Source organism: Saccostrea cucullata, unplaced genomic scaffold (genome assembly GCF_032062105.1).
Source record: "Saccostrea cucullata isolate Sc308-1 unplaced genomic scaffold, CSIRO_AGI_Scuc_v1 ctg6363, whole genome shotgun sequence".
In the NCBI taxonomy this organism is placed as follows: domain Eukaryota; kingdom Metazoa; phylum Mollusca; class Bivalvia; order Ostreida; family Ostreidae; genus Saccostrea; species Saccostrea cuccullata.
Genome location: NW_026928958.1, coordinates 15,405 through 31,300, shown reverse-complemented (window position 1 = coordinate 31,300; position 15,896 = coordinate 15,405). Strand labels below are relative to the sequence as shown.

General features: G+C 32.3%; 1 protein-coding gene across 1 annotated transcript in view; it reads right to left on the bottom strand.

Moving 5' to 3' along the window:
- Positions 1-522: 522 nt before the first annotated feature.
- Positions 523-15,896, bottom strand: part of LOC134279394 (probable serine/threonine-protein kinase pats1) — a 30,015-nt gene continuing 14,641 nt past the window's right edge. Inside the window, exons 2-5 of the mRNA XM_062761790.1 lie at positions 10,919-11,299; positions 9,492-9,728; positions 3,354-3,505; positions 523-1,860 (exon numbers count right to left, since the gene is read on the bottom strand). Coding sequence (XP_062617774.1) covers positions 523-1,860; positions 3,354-3,505; positions 9,492-9,728; positions 10,919-11,299 — 2,108 coding nt within the window. The remainder of the gene's footprint in view (positions 1,861-3,353; positions 3,506-9,491; positions 9,729-10,918; positions 11,300-15,896) is intronic.

Here is a 15,896-nt window from a genome sequence, read left to right as displayed (position 1 = left end):
ATATATTTAGTTGTTGTGCCATTATCAAAATTGTATTATAAGAACCTTAGGAGGAGAACGTGTTATCGCTCCCGACCAAAATTGATTGTACTGTTTTAAGGAAAGAGATACCGATAGAAATGATTTTAAATAATTATGTACCAAATCTCTATCATATAATAGGTTCTTTTTAAATTCTAATTTTGAATAATACCCCTGGTATACACCTACATGTATAAAAAAAATATAAAACATATTTCATATGAATAGAAGTACATACAAGGCTTTTTCAGATGGTTCATAAATGTAGTCAATATCATTAATCCTATTTATAATCAACTTGTGTACAAAAATATTTGATTCAGAGATATTGAAAGAAAATGAAAACAAGTACTATTTACACCTTACGGCTATATACACTCAAAATCACAACACAGTATTTTTTTTTCCTTCGCTATTCAGAAAAAAAATTACATTTAATGTAGAAAAAAACCAACCTAACTTAATGTAGTATAAAAGCATTGCAGCAGTTGAAAAAAGGTTCTAATTGTTCATTGAAGAAGACGAAGTAGACTTTCTCTCAAATAAGCACATAAGTATTTTATGTGTATCAATTTTATGTTTGTTTGCCCCAAGAAAATGTCTTGGACATGACATCTTCATGGAATTTCTAGCTTCCTGCGTAATATCAGACTCTTTTAAAAAGAATTCTACATCTTCATCTGCGATTTTTATGTCTTTGCATGAAAAACCGATATCATAGATAATTCCCTTGTGAAATGTTTCTGTAATTTCTTTAATATAACCCTCTACAGTTTTTCTAATATTCTTCACGCATTCTTCTTTCAATGCTTCGTCACGCGTAAAAACTTGCAACTGGATGGACGTTTTGCTGACGGCTATGACAAAATAATGGCCAGTTTCTTCTGCCCTGTAAAATGCAGCATTTTTGAAAAAAGAATCTTCATCGCAAATCTTCCATTTCTTGAAACAAGCTACCACCAATCGGAAGAAGAAAAAATGGGGTAGATAATATTTGAAAAAGTACAACATCATGGATGATTTTGGTTGTTGGCTAATTGCATATTTTGTGTTTGACGAAAGGTCGGTTCGGTTCATGCTTGGAATGTAATACACCTCGTTCCCATCGCTAACACCTGCTTGTGATTCAATTTTTGTCATCAAGCCAAGTTTATCCATGTATTTAAGAATATCATCTTTATGCTTTGTGTATGATTGCATTAAGAAAGCATGATGTTTTTCAGTTTTCCCATAATCAGACATGCCATCGATACTTTCCCATACATGTTCAATGTATCGCCCACTTATTCTTCCAGTATTTACCAGTACATTTATATTGTCTTTCCGAGCAAAATGCTTTTCATCAGTGATGATGTATTTGAATGCATCAACAAACCACTGAACATCGATGATAATAGTTTCCTTGAATTTATCCACAGAAAAATGTATGATTTTTCCTATTTCGTGCAAGAAACGGAGAACATCATGAAGATCATCTTCGTCTATAGAAAAATCTCTTGCTGTTTCCTTCAATTCTGACCACTTCAATATTTTTTCTCCGTTTCTTTTCTTCTCATTAATACTTTTCTCAAGTTCAAACCATTTCAGAGGAACTTCTTCCCCCCAATGTGGTAGCTTTTGTACAGTTTCTACGATACATTTCTTAACAAGATCAATGGACATTTGCTGCTTTGGTGTCAAAGCTTTTGATGGACATTCTACTTCAAAATATCGATATGGAGATAGAAGTCTTCTCAAGGATTGTTCTTCATATAAACTTTCTTCTAGTTGGCTGTAAAATGTATCCGATGCGTGCAAAACTCTGCCCTGCTTAGGTAGAAAGAAAAAACCCTTAAATATCTGTTTTGAAATAAATGAACGAATGATAATTTACAATGCTCAATTAAGAGATATTGCTATCTGAGAAAGTAAGAGTTATTTTCATAAAAGCTTTGTAGATCCCCGTCAAAATAGTCTAAATCAAATCCACTGACAAACCTAATCCGTTTCATGTGTTCAACAGCAAGGCCGACCAAAATATGCAGAAAAAAAAAACAGAATAAATGTCGCAAATGTATAACCTTTTGTTTCTCATTCAAAAGATACCTATGATGTTTAATTATCAAATTCCAAGGTCAAAGTTATGGTTATAAATCACAGTAAATGTGTTACATATTTTCAAAAGTAATATGAATGTCAAATGTAAATTACGTATATGTAGAGATATAAGTAGCAATTTGAACACAAAACCTTTTCCATTACAGATCTACCATGCAAAGGAAATAAACAAATCTTTTGTTTAAAATATTTTCTTTTAAAAAATGCCACCACTTTTATCCTGATATTAAGTAATAAAAGTTGTCAAATATATCTTAAATATCTATTTATAGCTCATATAGCTTACTTCAACACGTAAAAGAAAATGGAAGTATTCTACGGCTACTGCACTTTTAGCATGAACCTGGCAAAGTGGATTTTTGAAACATACCGCCAAATTTTCAATATTTCTGAATTTTCTCCCCTTGAATAAGGACGTGACTTTTCAATTGAACGAATTTGAATCCCCTTCACATAAGGATACTTTGTGCAAAGTTTGATTCAAATTGGCCCAGTGGTTCTTGAAAAGAAGATGAAAATGTGAAAAGTTATCGACAACGACAACAAAGAGAGACAACGGACATATTTTGATCAGAAAAGTTCACTTTAGCCTTCGGTTCAGTTGAGCTAAAAAGACAATCATTACATAAAAAAGACATGCTTGCAACCGGATTGGAAAAAGGGAATCTTAAATCTAAAGAAATGTAAATATCTCGAAAGGGAACAAAATCATTTTCTTCTTTTAAAAAAGCACCCGCAACAAAATAAATTGTACCTGCCTTAATCTTATTTGAAGGGAAACTATTCGTGTACTTTAAATATGATTTAATTTGCACTGTACCATCAAAATATGCATGAAATATAAAACATTAAATGTTGTGCATTGTGTTTTAGAAATAAAGGTCCAGACTAAAATAAGCTATTAAGCGCAGTATGAAATCTATATTGAATAAAAGTATTCAATGTTGTTATCATTTATATTTACCGTTATTTGTTTTTATTAATTTTCAGAGGTACAGTGTATTGATTCAAAATTTTGAGAATGTAAGATGTAGGATCCAACTTAATTATTTTCACTGTTAAACTATTGAAAACAACATTAGGTGCTTTGAAAAGGGAACTGATGTCTGCCTGGCCACTGGAAGTAGAAAAAAAAATCTAAAATCAATGAAAACCTTAATATTTCTATGTAAATAATATGAATGGTTGTATGTAAATTAAACTTTTTTCGATTATTGATTATATACTGTTCTTACCAGCTTATCTTTATGGGAGGCAACAAGAATAACCGGAGGAAAATTGACATTCACCATGGAGTCGTTGATAGCTGTTGTATTTTTCGCACTCCTTTGTGACATTCCATCATTGCAATATGTATTAATGGTTTGTATCCAAAAGTGGAAAAAGTCTATAATTAAAAAGTAATACATCAATAAAAAACAATTAATTTCTTTTGAATGAAACTAATGGAGATAACGAACTGTGTAAATATTAAAAGCCTGAGAGACAACACAAAATTGGAACAAAGCAAACACGGAACTCCAAATCATCGGAGGAAAGACAAAGTGCCATGTAGTAGTGAATATCCCCCGCTGACCGTCAAACCCACCATGCTCTCCTTGTTATGATCTGGATATAACGGGACTCTGTCGTTAATTCAGTGTGTAAATATTGGACTAACAATTTGTATGAAAAACGCCAGTCAGCATTTGTCTGAATGATAAATTTGACAAGATCATTGTATTGACCATAGAACTTTCAAAATTATGACTTTAAACGAGACTTCTGATATTCTTGTTTCATCAACTTATTTGACAATTATTTACCTCATTTAAGAAACTGTTCATGCATAGATCATGCTCTTGCGTATCGAATCAACTGAGATATATACACTCCGTATGCAGGCTTTGAAGGTAAATTGCTGCATAAGTTGGGGGAGTTAAAATTATTTTGTTTTTCATAGAGCGTGATTGTTATACTACCATTATCCAGTTTTCAAGTAAAATATCCGAATATGGAAAAATATACCAGACCCTTTGGTATTATTTAAGGAATCACTGTCTAGTTTTGAGAGTATGCCAGGGCATCAACAATAGTGGGAAACATGGGATAATTTGCATAACGGGCAAAGCCCGTTATGCTAAAATTATCCCATGTTTCCCACTGTTGTTGATGTCCCTGGCATACTCTCAAAACTTGACAGTGATTCCTTACATTTCCATTTCATTGTGAAATAAAATTGTAGATTTAGAGTATTAAAATGTAGACATAGACTTAAATCACACGAGGACTTCCATGCTAATTTCAATAGTCCTCGTCCACTGATATCAAACACAAAGGCAACCGCACGAGATTTACATGCATATTTGGCCTCCTTAGCTTCAGACACAGAGACAGATGCGCACGAGATTTGCATGCGCATTAGGCCTCCTTAGCTCCTGACCTATCGACCTGCTTAATTTACATTCCGGTGGAATTATCAAGAAATAAACTCCGACAACTTTCAAAGAGTTATCACAGAGGAAAAAAAATAGAAATGGAAATACTGTTTTATCTCAAACTAACCAGGTTATATCGTATTGGCACAAGAATGAAAATTACCATTGTCAATTGACTATACGACGTCGATATATCTAAACTTCCAGTTAAAGGCAACCGCAAAACAAGGAGAAGTTTAACTTATTGCACATGTTAACAAAGAATCACACACGTTATTTCTCGATTCTCGCTAACATTTTGGAGCCATATAAGTCAATATAAATAGCAATTTGGCCATACAATCTTTATTTAATACAAAGAACAGTTCGATTGTAATTAATGCATAGTCTAAATACCAGCTATAAACAGGAAATTATTCATAATTCCGGCTCTTTTAAAAAGGGGATTGACGGTATTTGCCATTGAAATACACATGACACATTAATGTATCAATAAAATATAATGTTTCAGTTGTAAAACGCTTTGAAAATTTGTGAAAAATAAGCATTTTAGGGTTGATAAGGAAGCATACAAAATATTCTACCTTAATAAGTTAGTGTTACATTATGGCGCCATAGTTGACGAAAATGTTATATATTCTACTCTAGAAAATGATTAGAAACGTGTAAACATTAAAAAAATATATATGATCTCGATATCAGTTAATGTTGATGTGCCTGATTGATTAACAGATGGGTCATCAAGTATTTGAAGAAATCTTTATTTAGAGACCTAAATATATGCAATTAATTAAAAAAACGAATTGTAGGAAAATTAAGACCGCTTATTGTGTGGTTGAATATTTTGATGATGATATTGGAAAAACGAAAAAAAATCTCGCGGAGATACAAACATTTGTATCATGATTGGATCAATGTGGACTTGACACTAACTTTCAAAGTTTAGCAGTCTTTTGTTTTTAATTACAGTGCTTTTCAGTTCTAATTCAATTTTTGTTACGGCCAGCTTATGGATAATCAATGAAAGGTTGCACTGATGATGAAATTGTAATTGCTTTGTCTCAGACAACAAAGAGGAAAAATCTACTTATTTACAATGTAGCATGTCTTGTTCAGCAATGTTTAGGTCAGTTGACTTAAACTATAACGTAAATTGTTCATAAAATTATATCGAATGATACAAGAGGTGGTAAAAAATAAATAATTTTTTGTCATAAAATTTATTTATTGTTTTAGAGAAGGAAAGGAAACGTTTAAAATGATGTTCGTTCTGTTGCCTGTCAGCTGCAGAGCAAACAAAATAGGAAGACAAAAGCAGAGAATAATTATAAATTTATATAGAAATTTGCACTTTAGTGTATTACTTAATTAAAAAAAAGTTGTATGTGAAAGGTTTCGAAGTTAGATCTGCTAACACAAAAGTAAGATATGAGCCAACTTTGTCTATTTCTCACAGTTTTTAAGATCTAATGTATGACGGATGGACTGACGAGCACATGGTCAGTTGATAATTACATACAAAAAAAAATGGCAATCATCTAAAATATTTCTTTACTTTATTTTACTAAAATCTTTTCTGTTTTCCTTTTATCAAAGATCATAACACGTTGTTTACATTCTACTAAAAATCTCGAGGGATTGCCATGCAGATTGTTAAATATATTTAAGGAAAGAATTCTAAACGAAGTATATCATGACTGGGTCAAAATATTGATCAAAACAAACTTTATATATGTACATGTATTTAGAATAGATTCAAGATCTATCAATTTATTTTACCTTTAACAAATAAATGCAGATGACAAGCCCTGCAGTATGTGAATTCATCAATCTTGACATAAATTGCATCATTGTAAATAAAATAATTTGAAATAATTTTAAACTAACTGACATTTAATACACCATTCATTTTCTTTGCAATATATATTGGCTTTGCTCGAGAACTTCGAGGTTGTTGATTAATTTTTTTTTCAATATTTATACATTTAACATACGAGGATCGATCTAGAAGCTTGTAGAATGTCTTCATATCTTAATTATTTATTAGTAAAAGTATTTGAAAAATTACAAATGAATATATAAACACTTGTTTTCTTTATGAAAACAGTATTTTAAATATTTATGATATAGCTAGTTTGCAGTTGCCATAGAACCAGATGTTTGAAAATGCAGGGGTTCATTTACTCATTATCATCAGAATTCTCAAAGTTGCCTAGACACAGATTTGAATTTAATTTCTGTATTATATCACAACTTTTGCAAGTTACACGAAAATAAATCAAAAAATCTTGTTTCATAAAAAAATTATCGAAACTTTAAATTTTTGCGTGGGTTTGATCGACACATCTTTGCACTTTCACAAATTTTAATTTTATTGTTAATACTTAGGAAAAGTGGAAATCGTCTTCTGTATTAATAAAAAAAAATTAATAAAAGTTCACTAAGTGGCATAAAAAACCAAAAATATAACATTGAATATTGATACTAATGTTTCTCCTTTTATAAAGCTTAATGCAAGAGTTTAACTGCTTTAAATATATATTTTATTTATCATTTGACGATGAATTGTACACCTTTAAATAGTAAGACATCGTCAAATTTTGGTCAAGTTACAAGATTTTGCAAAATTTCGGGAACACTCTCATTCAGAATGATACATGCTTGAGAAAAATGCATGAAGTAAGTGGGTTTCCAGTATCGTGAGAAATTTAGGTAAAATTCAAGGGGTTGATTATAGGTTTGGCCACCTTTTGGAGGGTCTGTTGATTGAAGCTATGCGCTGATATACCGTGCTTAATATTACGACTGAAAATGGAACATCATATGGAAAGATCGGGAGTAATTTTAAATATGAGTGAATATGTAAATAGGTCGATGCCAGAGGATACCCAGACTTTATCGCTAAAAAAGGGGGGGGGGGGGAAATAAAAGCATTCTGTAGATCTGTTTAGTACACGTTTCACACATCGGACAGAGGGTTTTTGCTGCGACATGTACCAAATCACTTGGTACACCCTAAGCCCAAGCTTCGTGGTTCTGTGACTCAGCCATTGTGTGCACAATTACTGAGCAAATCATTACCAATGATAGGTAATAAATTCATGGACACTGGGTTAGGTCACCAGACAATGAATAATTAATCTGATGTGTTGCATATTTTTTAAAAATCTACATTGTTATTGTATATAAATTTATACCGGAAGAAAGATCTCTTTCTCTTCCCATGTCTTTCTTTCTAATTATTCAACTTTAGCAAAAATTAAAACATAAAAAATAAGAAATAAAATTAAAATCAAAATTAAAAGAGAAATTTGAGAAATGTCTAATGATAAATTGGAAATTTAGGATTTACAATTTAAATTGGTACTTTGATATACAATTATAGCTTTTTGATGAGATCAATCCCTCGATATATAGACCTTAGAGGAAGCATATTGACAGAGCACAAAGTGAGTGTTGATAAGCTTTCTCTAAGGTCTATATATCGAGGGATTGTACCAAATCAACAGCTACAAATGTTTTGTTATTTTTTATTAGTGTATAAGAAATGTCCCAGAATCCTTCTTTCTAATAATACTCAGTACCTTCTCATACAAGGCATTGTTATGTCATTGCATAATGACATCACAGTGATGAAAACCAGCTGCAGTGTCTATTTTTAAAAACATCCAGTTTATAAAGACTATTGTGACGTCAGCACCATTGTTGCTTCACAGAAGAACGTTTTCAATTTTAGAAACAGCAGGTTTATGAATTTTTAAAATAGAAACATTTAGTCTGTTATAATTTTATACTTGACCATGTGATCCAGTTTGAGCCAATCAGTTCGTTGGATCAATAAAGAAAAGTAATAATCAGAACTAATTATCGCATCGAGAAGTGAGAACAATAAAATTTTACTTACTCTGTTCCTATTTAATTTATTCTTCGATTCCAATTAGAACAGACATGGATTGATTGGGACACAACAAAAAGTCTAAATATGATTTTTAAAGTTCAAATACGCCGGAACCGTCCTATATTGCTCAAGTAGTGCATATGTATATCCAACCGTAAACCTCTCTTTTTATGCTGTTCGTTTTCTGTGGAATTCTTTGCTTTCAGGAATATTTTTTTTTATTAACAAATGTTTAATCATGTCCACAAAAATAGAATGCGCCTGACCTAAATCCAATAAAATGACACGACTATCTTTAAACAAACAGATATTTTTGAATCTATAGAAAAGAACCTGTATTGTGTTTGAAAACTACTCATTGTAGACTATCACTTGACAAGTAGATGTTGCCCCAAGGGTATAATAATCGTATCTGGGACTGTACAAAATGGTAAAAGTCAGGGTAAGACTATCCTTATCTTGATTAAATAATAAGCTACACATTAAATTTCATAATTAAATAGACAGAGATACAAAGGGCTTAATTTCGCCAGTGAAGCATGTACTTAGTATGTTGTTAAAACTTTCCCTCGCCATTCGATTTGGTCATTTGATTCGCTCTGCAGCAAATCTCATGGTACTCAGGAAATGTTTACCAAAATACACTTATCCGAATTTGACACGAGGGCGAGATGCTCATGTAACGAGACGTGACACAAGTAACTTCTCTTATCTTACGACGGAGTCTTCTCCTGCTTTTACAACTATCCATGTTCAGAAAACTCGTGCGCCCTCATCGGTTATTGGAACCTGGTTAAATTTTCTAGTATTGTTGCATAACGATTTTATATTATAAATATGCTTGCTTTCATCAAATCACGATAAAATTGAAGAAAGACATTTTAGGAAATTCGGATCAACCGTCGCATTTGTTCGCAAAACTTTCCCCAAAGATCCTCTTCAAAATTCTTATATTATAAAAAAAGAATTCTCTTTCAAATGGAGATCATAATATCTATAATACATACATGACTTCACATATGAATGCATTTTAATGTAGGTTTTAAAGTGATATTCACCTCTGTATGTCCAGAAGTGAAATAAGGAACCTGTAGGGTTATGGCGATCTGTGTCATACAGTCGACATTCTTCATCAAGCTTTTTGGACATGTCGATAACCACGATGTAGAATGCTCTTCTAGACAGATATACCTGGTGACATGCGTAATAAGCCACTTGTCCCGCAAAGTCTGTCATACTAACAACATTGTTGTCAAGATATTGGGATTCTTTTTCTGCTCTTCTGGTACTAAACTCTAATTAAGGTCAAAGAAAAGAAAAAAAAAAACATGTTAGAAATACTATAAAGCACTTGGTACTTACATATCAATTTCTGTGCTAGAACGTTTCAATTTTCTGGTTGTATATGTTGTTTTGGGTATTCACATTCTATTGATCAGGATAGTGATGAAGTTCCTTTTATTAGTTAATTGCAGTGCTATGCAGGTGCTCTTTAAGGCTTTTGGTTCAACATATGAAACGCATTAGTAGATAAATGTACAGTGTATACTATACAATTATCAGTCATTCGTGGTAAGAATAACGATCGATTTACTTCCTTTTTCTATTCAGTGGCAAATTAGAACTGTGTGAATTGCGTGAATTTCGCGTTTGTTTTCATAATATTTTCTCAGACGTAAAAATTAGGCTGTGCAGTCAGTGAAACGTCTGTTGAAAAAAAAATACTCAAGTGCAGGATAATAAGCACACAAGTTCTTTAAAACATGCAAACGTAGACCTACAGTACATTCTCGACCTTTTCGTTTACATGGTGTACATCTTTGTCCCATGGTGTTCTGTCATGTTCCATGGTGCTACTAACGCTAAAACAATATCCAGTGAATTCACCAGATATATACTGCTATTAACCAATTAAAAAACTGAGTGGGATTGATAGGAATTGCCGTAAGTATTATGAATGTTAATGTTACAGTAAAACTTGTTTTCTACGAACACGGATAAAGTAAAGTTATGGATACATCGAAATTTCCGGGTATTTCCTTGCCAAAATCTGTGCGATGTAAAAATACTATGGTTATAAGGAAGTCTGTAAAAATATATAGAGAGAGACAAAGCAAATTAATTTTGTGTTTTAAATAACGAAATTTACATCATAAATAATGTCTTAAAATTGAAAAAATGAAACTGACATTATTTCTCTGGAATATTTATATTTGTGAAGTATTTCATCTACAAATTTAATTGTCCAAGGAAAGCATTAAACTTGTTTTTTTTTTAATATTTTTTGCAATTGTCTGAAAAGATAACTTTTATATTGCTATTTTTTTTTTACAGAATTAAAAATGATATGTTCTACGGATTAGTATATTCAGAGGCCATCAGAACTTCGCTATTACCAAGTTTACTGTATCCCATTACATGTCACTCCGTTTATAATACTTATATAAACCTAAAAGATTCATTTTTGTTTGAAACAAATCATCACCTTTTAACATGTTGTCCTCGATAACAAACAAATCTTCATGGACCTCAATGCCTATGGTTGTTTCAGTTGGCTTATCTTCATCTTTCTCCTCTCCTAGGAACTTTCTAAAAATATTAAAGTTTCCTGCACCTGAACTGTTATCATAAGTTCTCATTCTTCCTTGGAGCTTTCTAGGAAGACTTCTTTTTTCTGTACTTGTTCTATCTGTATGTGTTCTCGTCCTTTCGTGGAGTTTTCGAAGAAGTGTTGTCTTTCCAGCACCAGCACAACCAACTATCATACCTCTGGCGCGAAACATTTTCACGCTTTTTTGCTGCAAGTTCTTTACAAATCTTTCTCTTGCATGGGTATCCCATCCTAAAACTTCTTTAGGTATATTTACTATAAAAAAAATTAAATATCACACATAATTTTTCAACTCATTTTTATTCAAAATATTTGCACTTATTATATTAATCAAATAAGAATAACCATTCTTATTTAGAGTGTAAAATATTAAACTTTAAGGTGTAATATCCCTCTGATAAGAGATATAACTTTCTTAAGAGATTTTTCCAGGAAACTCATGAATTGTGATGCGGGGGTATATTAAGGAAGCATATTATAAGTCATTTCTCGGGAAATTTAGAGTTTGATGAAAGAACAAGTTTGATGATTTACCACAACCGCTGATAAACGTAAACTGTTATTATCTATTGCATAAAGATAAAAGAGTTTCTAATGCAAAGACTTGCACCATCACCACAGCATCATGTGACTTCTATTAATAGCAAAATATTAATTTATAAAAAGCTAACAGTACAACAATACCCGGAGTTTAATAATTTCTTAGAGTAAATAAAATAGTTGAAAAAAACATCTATTTTGCCTAAAAAGTTCTGCTAGAATTCCACTGTCCAATCAGTAAAATAATTATTCGCACGAAACCTTACCAGATGTTTTGAATTTTATACATATGAGCCGAGATTTTTCGTTAAACCATATCGGGATTCTAGTAGCACTTTCAAATATTTTCGGAAACAAACCTTCCATGTGTACAATTCTTATGTCTTGAAATATACATGTACAGCTTATTGTTATTCTGTTGCTATTTTTTTCTCACAAGTGACAGAGGAAAGGACGACCGGGATACGTATATAGCTGACGGTCTTGGAAAGAGATTATAATCGATAGAAATAAACTAGGATACTTGTTTTATTTACTGAACTTCATATGAATTTCACTTAATATTCACAATATTTGCTTTTAAACTCCATTTTTTTTAGTCTCAGCCAAATTGATGCACACATATGACGTCATCGGTGGAAGATTTCAACCAACATGACAGATGCAGCATAACAAAATAAAAGCAATTTATTTTCGTTAATGTTTACACGTTTCTATTTATTTTCTAGTGTTAAATTACCTCTCAAAATACCAATATTACGAAAACTTGTGTTATATAGCCTACAATGACTATTATGATTTTTAATAAATTTCATACAACACGTAACATAATGACCAATGACAATAAAACATTTTCAATAGATGTTTCTAAAGTCCCCGAGTATATATGAAAATAGTAATAATCTATTTTCTTATAAAAATGATATGGTGATTAGGAACGTTTTCAACGTATTTTTTAAATAACCCCTGTATTAGATGAACACGCATACTTCGTTTAACTTTAAATATTATATTGTAGTAGTTTAGATTTTCATTTCATTGCCATCATAACGTAGTTTAAATTATAGAACTATTCCTGAAATTTCAGGCTCATAATTCTATTTACCAAATGTTCTCAGGTGTTACTTAGGCCATAAAAAAAAATTCCTAGATTCTCATCCCCGCCCGCCCCGATTTTTATACCCCCGCCTCGAATTTTTTTTATTTCTATTTCCCTTTGTCTTAACTCTGATCGGGATCGGTAATTATCTACCATTCTACTTTCGTTTTAGATCCCGCGAAAGTCGACATGATTTTGACAGCTGAAAAGATAGTAATTGCTGTAATACATGCGTATATATTTTAAACAGGGGTCATTGGTTGAAAAAGATTGGTGATGATGAGAAGTAAGAAATAATTGAACCTTTACTATGACTTTTTTGGGGTATTGTAGATAAAATTACACCGATTGATCAGGTCAATAAAAAATCTGCAAAATTGAAAAAAATAAAAAATATAAAATAAAAGCCGCCAGTCCGCCTCGATTTTAAAAAAAAAAATCGGATGAGAATCTAGCAATTTATTTATTATTATTTACTTAAAATCCCATTTTTATATGTCTTTTATAACATAAGTCACGAGCTGACATTCCAAATGTTTTACTTTTTAAACAGGACGTTTCATGCAGTCTTTCCTTCGTACTTCTGATCGATTAACTTAGCTTTAGGATATTTGGTAGTCATTGGCTCTTTATTTTGGATTATGCTAGTGTATTTAAATCCGTGCTCGTGTAGTTTTTTTCACTTAGGTTGGAGAATACAACATCATGGTTACTTCCTCTTTTCCTTGTTAAGAAAACCTCATGGTTTATGAGCATTATTTTATTAATACCTTTGGGTGCTAAGAAAACTTAATCGTTTATGGGCACTATTTGATTAGATACTTAGAAGGCTAAGAAAACCTTATGGGTTAACGGTACTCTAGGTCCTAGCTTCGCTTTAGTTCACGTTTTTCACACGTTCTTGGTTTTTGTAGGGAAACAGTTAGGATGTAGGTTACATTTATTCAAAGTAAACTAGTGCTAATTGTAACGGGAACCGTTACAGATGTTCCCCAAACGCTCCCCAACTCCCTTTTGGTGCCATATTCCCTGTAAGCCTTATTAAATAAGACAACATCTGTGCTTTTTTGACTTTAACAACGTTTTCCCGAAGGATACCAATTATATTCAAATTTTAACATTGCACGCGTACCCATGTGAATGCACGTGCATAATGATCATATAATCTTGTCTACTCTTTCTATATATTAAAATATACTTTATATGAAAGCATTTAGTCCAAAAGTATTAAAAATCACTCATTCAAGTGTATTTTCAATTTCACTCATTCCAAATGCACGCACGTGCGTGCACGTGCATGATGACCATACCCTCTTGTAGGAGGCCCTTATATCTATCTATGTTCTAAATCCCATCCTGTTTGGTTGAAAACCAAGGGAATTATAGCCATTTTAAGTTTTAGCCAATCAGATTGCAGCACACGTGCATCCACGTGATTTCAAGAATTTTTTAAAAATCATATTGTAGAATATCCTAATGCATAGACTATGTTTTAAATTTGAAAGCATTTCATCAAAAAGCAAAGTAGATATGGCCATTTAAAGTTCCAGCCAATCAGATTGCAGCACACATGCATGCGCCTGATTTCTTGAAATGTTTTGTATATCATATTGCAGGATATCCTAATACATGACTATGTTTTAAATTTCAAAGCATTTCGTCAAAAAATAAAGGAGATATAGCCATTTAAAGTTTCAGCCAATCAGATTGCAGCGCACGTGCATGCACGCGATTTCATGAATTTTTTCCATATTATATTGTAGGATATCCTAATTCATGACAATGTTAAAATTTTCAAAGCATTTCGTCGGAAAACAAAAGAGATATTGAGATTTTTGTTTCAGCCAATCAGAGGAAGGCGCACGTGCATGCGCGTGAGTTCGTGCTAATTTGACAGTGTCATATTATTAACACTTTTGAATATATCCTTATGTAATGAGTTTCAAAGCATTTCATCAAAAAATGTAAAAGTTATAGCTATATTAAGTATATCAGTCAATTCACTCATTTCACGCGCACGCACGTGCAGGCGTATGCGCGCAAAATGACTTTCGTTCCGCACACCTACACTACACACCTATTAACCCTAAAAAGGTTTTAGCTCAGTTGGGTGAACAGTTTCTGAGAACACTCGCGGACAAAAAAGTACCGGAGAACAAATAAGAAAAAAAATAATAATAATAATAAGAAATAAGAAAAAAAATAATAATAACTAGTGCTAATTGTAACGGGAACCGTTACAGATGTTCCCCAAACGCTCCCCAACCCCCTTCTCGTGCCATATTCCCTGTAAGTTTCATTAAAGAAGGCAAAATCTATGCATTTAAGACGTAAACAACGTTTTCCCAAAAGTATACCAAGTATTTCAAATTTAAGCAATGCAGGCGTGCGCATGTGATTGCATGAGCGTAATGACGATATCATCTTGTCTACACTATTTTACTCATTTGCACGTGCACGCACGTGCATGATGACCATACCTTCTTGTAGGAGTCCATTATGTCTGTCTATGTTCTTAATCCCATCCTGTTTGGTTGAAAAACAAGGGAGTTATAGCCATTTAAAGTTTAAGCCAATCAGATTGCAGCGCACGTGCATGCGCGTATGTTTCATGACAATTATTATATATCATATTGTAGGACATCTTAAAGTATGCTTATGTTTTAAATTTCAAAGCATGTTTGTAAAAAACAGAAAAGATATTGAGATTTTTGTTTCAGCCAATCAGAGCAAAGCGCACGTGCACGCACGTGCATGCATGTGAATGGTGACCACACCATCCTGTAGGAGTCCTTTATGTCTATCTATGTTGTAAATCCCATGCTGTTTGGTTGAAAACCAAGGGAGTTATAATCATTTAAAGTTTCAGCCAATCAGATTGCAGCGCACGTGCATGCGCGTGATTTCATGAAAAATTTTATATATCATATTGTAGTACATCCTAATGCATGTCTATGTTATAAATTTCAAAGCATTTCATCATAAAACAAAAAAGATATTAAGATTTCTGTTTCAGCCAATCAGAGCAAAGCTCACGTGCATGCGCGTGAGTTCATGCAAATTTGACCATGTCATCTTATCTACACAACTTATACATCTTTATATAATGAGTTTCAAAACATTTTATCAAAAAATATAAAAGTTACAACCATATTAAATATATCAGTCATTTTACTCATTGCACGCGCCCGCACGTGCATGCGAATGCGCGCA